The sequence below is a fragment of the Magnolia sinica genome, chromosome 8, assembly GCF_029962835.1.
Source record: "Magnolia sinica isolate HGM2019 chromosome 8, MsV1, whole genome shotgun sequence".
Taxonomy (NCBI): Eukaryota; Viridiplantae; Streptophyta; class Magnoliopsida; order Magnoliales; family Magnoliaceae; genus Magnolia; species Magnolia sinica.
In genome coordinates this window covers 27710736-27716735 of record NC_080580.1, presented here as the reverse complement: position 1 = coordinate 27716735, position 6000 = coordinate 27710736, and the positions used below count along the sequence as shown (strand labels likewise).

At 41.6% G+C, this 6000-nt stretch overlaps 1 protein-coding gene across 5 annotated transcripts in view; it reads left to right on the top strand.

Moving 5' to 3' along the window:
* Window positions 1-2580: 2580 nt before the first annotated feature.
* Window positions 2581-6000, top strand: part of LOC131253143 (two-component response regulator-like PRR37) — a 65087-nt gene continuing 61667 nt past the window's right edge. For 2 of the 5 annotated variants that reach the window (XM_058253990.1, XM_058253991.1), the window contains exons 1-2: window positions 2582-2796; window positions 3075-3729. In XM_058253990.1, coding sequence (XP_058109973.1) covers window positions 3360-3729 — 370 coding nt within the window. In that variant the 5' untranslated portion in view covers window positions 2582-2796; window positions 3075-3359. Of the gene's footprint in view, window positions 2797-3074; window positions 3730-6000 lie in introns of all 5 variants that reach the window. The other 3 variants (XM_058253989.1, XM_058253988.1, XM_058253992.1) reach the window with 3 other exon arrangements.

Below are 6000 nucleotides of genomic sequence, written 5' to 3'. Positions count from 1 at the left end.
GCAAACAATAAGGAGCTGTTTGTTTGCAAGGATTTTGGGGGAAATTGATCAAAATCTATTTCACTCCCTTTTAAGGAAGTTTGGTAGCTATGATTTTAGAGGATTTTGACTCAATAGAAAGGGCCATTTGGGAATCATCCAAAGTTGTTGCCATTTGGGATCTCATGCTGATCGTGAGTGGAAGAAGACCTACCTCAGGACGAGCAGACTCTCAGCTCGCGATGGCAGCCGATCGATGAAGACAGCCATCACAACCCTCAGGTAGTTGTTATAAACCCCATTTCGCGCCAAAACGGAAACCTACCACAACATCTCTCCCGCCAAATTCGAAGCATGGAAAATCCCATCCCGCAGTCCGTACGCTAGACTGCGAACGGGCTAGGGATGGGATCGAGCATGGGATAGGGATGAGGCGAGATTTCAAGTATGTGGGATTCGCAATCCACCGGATCCTCTCCCGAATCCAGAGACCACTCTCATCCGTCGTCAATATCGCGCTGCCCAAACAGAACTGCAGGAGGACGGGGTGGGATTTCAAAACCCTATCCCACCTACTCCACTCTACTCCCACCTAATCCGCGTGTCCAAACACACCCTTAGTGGACAAAATCGATGGATGAGGTGGATTTCTCACTCATCAAAGTGAATCCCACCTAGGGCGTGTTTGGGCAGTGGGATTAGAAGGGATTAGGCGGGATGGGATTCATCTGGTCCTGTTCCACTCCATGTTTAGGAAGAATGGAAAAGCTTGGAATTAGATTAGATGGAATTGCATTAGGTCTTGTGTTAATTTCACTCAATGTTAGCAAGTTGTGTAGGTCTCACAAGGATGTGTGGGCTATATCCACACCGTCCACCCATTTTTCAAGATTATTTTAGAGCATCGGCCAAAAAATCAGATAAATCTAAAGCTCAAGTGGACCCCACCATAGAAGCAACGGGGATTGAATACTTACCGTTGAAAATTTCTTTGGGGCCACATAAGTTTTGGATCTACCTCATTTTTAGGCCCATGCCATAAATTGAGGTTACAAAACAAATGAACGGCTTAGATATAACACACGTGTGTTATTCTCGATAATTTCAAATGATGGTGGGTATATCCATTCAATGTACCACCATATTACCAACAAAGCATGACATTAATCCTATCCCATGGCAAGGGGACAATCTCTCTCATGGGTAGTAATTATGTTTTTTGAATCCCATCCCACCTAATCCCACCGCCCAAACACGCCCCTAGATTCTGTCCGAATTTGTCGTCTTATGCTTTTGGATCTACCTCATTTTTCAGTCACATCTTAAAAGGTGATTACTTTTTGACCCGCATCTTTAAAGCATGCTGGCTGGGTACCTCGTCTCATTATCCTCAACCAGGAGCGGACAGTTGCTATGATGGGCCACCATGACATATGTATTTTATCTGTACTGTCAATCTATTTTGCCATTTTATTTTAGGCCACGAGCCAAAAACATATCAGTAAGACCCAAGGCTCAAGTGGACCACACCACGTGAAGGAGCAATGATAATAACACCCACAATTGAAACCTTCTTATGGCCCACTTGATGGTTAATTGCCATCCGACCTGTTAATAAGTTCACGTAGATATGGAGGAATGGAAAACACAGATATCATCTTGGCCCGAAAAAGTTTTTAGGGCAGTTGTTCCGAGCCTTACGCTAAAATGACAGAGCAAAATGGATGGACTGTGTGGATAAAACCCGTACATCACGGTGGTCCTGTCTGTTCCAATCCGAACCAAGATGAGCAGGTGAAACCGTCCATCTTTACTGGGACGGGCGACGGTAGTACCCAATCAGCGTCCATCGGTGCTGTATTTTCGACGACGCAGTCCGAGTCACGATGAGCGGGTGAAACCTGGCGACAAAGTAGATGTGACACAGCAGTGGCCCCACATAGGTTTGGGTTGCCATCGTGTAACGCGTGTGCGAGATCTTGCCCTTTCACTAAGTGGGCCCCCGCGTGAACACGCACAAACGGATTCCTGTACGTCTTGATGCGTCATCACAAGGGCGCGAGATCCGGACCATTCATCAATCGCACGCACCCATGAACGTGCCGGACCCGAAAAACCAAGCCGGCCCACACATCAGTCGGGCCACATACGTTATAAGAAAAATAATTTTAAAAAAAGGACGGTTTCCCGAAAAAGAATAATCCCATCCATTTGAACTCAGCCGTCGAAAGGGAAGCAAGGACATTCTCGTCATTTCGAAAAACCAGCCACCGTTAACTGGCCGTTTGTTTTGAAGCGAATCGATAGCTTTAAGACAAACGGCAAGAAAACGACGTTTCTGCTTTAGGGCTACGGTTGCGGCATCTTTCGCCCACATACTATCAGGCCACGTGGCAATGGCGTGATCTCGCGTATCACTCGGGATGCGATATAAACTCTCTAGCTTCGGGCTTTAGATTTTGTCCACGTCATACTATCTGTGTCCCATGGTTTCTCCACGTTGGACAGGCTTCAGCCTACGTGGCTGTCTTAAATCGCTGCAGACCTCCATTTGCTCCACGTCACCTCCTTTGGACAAATCTAATATCTCTCCCATGTCTGGATATCTCTCTCCCCTCAGGCTTTCCGACCAGTCAAGCTCTTCCTCTACCGAAAAAAAAAAAAAAAAACCAGGAAAACATCTCTTCCTTCTCCTTCTGCTTTCTCGATCTGCAAGTCAATCTCCCGAATCTCTCTTGTTTTAGATCCGATCCGACCGTTGATCTTTTTCCCCCTTGGGTTGATCTGCTGTCTGCTTTCGTCCGCCATCTGTCGGAGGTACTCATGTCGAATCTCATCTATTTTTATGGGGATTTTCATCAGTAGATTATGATTCTATTTTCTGTGATTTTTTGATGGAGTTAGGAAAGAGTAATTTCCATCTGTGAATTTTTTAATCATTTCTTCATCGAAGATCGGCTTTTCGTCTTCTTGACGGTCGTAGATCGATTGTTTTTTGTTTGTTTGTTTGTAAAGTCTTAGTGTTTTGATCTAGACTTTATTTATTTTACTTATTTTCTTTTTGAGATTTTTTTTTTTGTGGTCTCGTCTTGCAGGGTGAGATCGATTTCAAGGTTTTTAGTTCTCTTCTGTCCATTGGGGTCTGATCGGAGATGATCGGTATTTATTTTAGAAGACAAGACCTGTTTTCGATTTGAGCTCTGATCCAAAGTGTTTTTAGGGTGTGAGCATAATCCGGAATAGGTTAAAGGGTTTTTAGACCAAGTTGGGGTCCCTTGAAGACAACGGAATATGTGCGTGTTCTCTTGCCGACGGACGGAGGGTTTGTTACCGGTTCAATCAAGCGCCTTCCTCATCGTCGGTCTTTTTGAATCTGGCTGATGAGGAGTGTTCAATTGAGCACGGAAGGCACTGGGAACAAAGGGTCGTCGGAGCTGAACTTCCACCCCTCGCGAGATGGGCACAAGGAAGTTAGGAACGGTGTCGTGGGAGAGGGTCACGGCTTCTCAGAAGAAGATGAGTCGAGGGTTAACGGGGTGGCCGAAGACGTGAAAAATAACCGCGGAGTGATTGTGCGGGTCATCCAGGCTGATCTGCAGCAGCAGCATCCACAGCAGCAGCAGCCTCTGGGACCCATAGTTCGATGGGAGAGGTTTCTTCCCCTCCGGTCGCTCAAGGTTTTGCTAGTGGAGAATGATGATTCGACTCGACAAGTGGTCAGCGCCCTGCTTCGTAACTGCAGTTATGAAGGTGAGTGTATTCTTCTTTGTAACAAGAAATCATACTTATTTTAAGCATGACTACATAAACAGTCATATATATAATTTTTTATTAAATGTTGCACTCTCGTGTCCAGAGAGGTCTTGATCCTTTTATGGCACTAATGTTTTGTTACTTATTTATGCATATGTAATATATCTTGTCCGGCATGTGGTGAGATTTATTAACTTTTACACCTCTTGGATTTCCCTTCTATATGCATCTATGGACTCTTAGGGATCGTTTGGCAACACCGGTTTGGGTGTATTTGAGTGCATTCGGAATCCAAAAGTTGTTTGGTAGCGTGGATTCGGGGGTAAATGGTATCGGAGGAAATTGAAATACATAGTTTTGGTGTGAAATCTAACCCTTTTGCTTTGATTATAGTGTAATTAGAGTGAAATGCCTTTTTTGGCTCCTTTTTAAAGGCAAGAGAGTCGCGTGTAACAAAGGTATTACTAGGCTACTAATCCATTGTACACGTGGCACGCCGATGATACCTCAAAAAAATCTATGACTACATCACTAAAATCACATCAATAGAATGATCCAAACAATCCAAACATTGGCCATGTAAATCGATAGTTAAAAAACATCGGTGTGTTGCTTGTTTGTGATTCTTATGCTTGTGGCCCACTTGAGGCTTGGAATATCATCATTTTTGGCTAGAGTATATATTTCAATGGCCTTATTACACTCATTCTGTCAAATATCACATATGTACACTAATTTGGGACATTAAAGTTGATTTAGTAATTAAATTCAAATTTCTCTAAATATGCTATAGAGTTTCAAAGGATTCCTATTTTTGGATTCCAGTGCATTCCGGTTATAAGCTGCCAAACAAAATTGAGGATTTGGAATCAGGTGTAATTGTGATTTGGATTCCAATGCATTCCAAATACAAGTTCCCAAACGAGCCCTTAGGAATTTTCAAATCCTTCCTTGCTTTGTTTTTCATGCTTTATGTGATGATGTTTTGTTCTAAGTGTATTTGTAGTAGTTATCTGGTTTTTATTTATCATTGTAGTAGGTTCACTCAATGGTTGTCTGTAGAGAATAGAAAATGGAAAAGCGAGATGTGTAATTAACTAATTATTTCACACTAGTTTAGGAGGTCCCTTTTAACACCTGTACTTGATTTTACCAAGTACATCATATCATATGAAGTGAAATAATAACCACTCAAAAAAATAATAATTTTTGAAGTGAAATAATTGAAATAATTCAAGATAGAAAGAAATCAAATATTTAGTCTCTTTTAAGCTCCATTTAGTGAGTCCTTTATGAGTGACATGGATGGATGCCTGCCTCATTTTTACTGCTTTTTAACCTTCAACCTTTATTGCTAAAAAAATTAATAAAAAAAACCCCTTGGGAATTACTCTTATTTTTGTTGGTTCTTCAACAGACCTAGTGAATTTGGATGACTAAGTGTTTCTCATAATTGTAAGATGATTGTGTTTTAGTTCCTGACCTCCTTAAGGTAGAATGATATGAAAAAGATGAAATACCTTTTGTTGCATCGATGGTTCAAATCTTTATGAGACAAATGTATAACCTGATTCTTGGACAATGCTATACACTTGAAATATGTAAAATATATCGTTCGATAGAGACATGTATCTGACTCTATGGCTATATTGCAAGGATGTGATATGACTTGCAATGGGACACATGTTTCTTGCTACATTTAGGTCACTTAAAATGCAACCCGAATTTAAAAAAAAAAAAATCGTCTTTGAGCATTTTTCTAGTCGGTTTCTCAAATTTTTAGTGTAGACCTACCCTTTCTTGATACTCACTTATCATAATCACTGATCAAATGCCACTTTAAGGCCTCAGTGGATCTAAGAGGAATCAAGTTTTTAAGGGAACATTTTTAGGTATCTATTTCAGGAGAACTGAATGTTTGAGTGAAGTTTTACGAGTGGATTTTGACTGTACTAGCACCGTGGTATGGTCAAAATCTCAAAAAGGAATGGATGTTTCAAATATTCTGAGAATAGCCTGCTGACAGGTTTTGAAAACATTTTTGGTCCAAATTGCCCATGTCCTTGGATCAACAGCTGTATGGATTTTGAGTGAAGAAGAAACGTAGCATCCAATCTTAGGGAAGTGACGTGGATGGGATTGGTTATTAGGCCTACTGGAACCTAGATCCAATCCGTTCATTTTCTTTATAGTCCTCTATTTATATGAGAAGATGTTAACTTCTTGCTGACATGATCTTTGTGTGGCCCACAAAACTTGATAACTTAT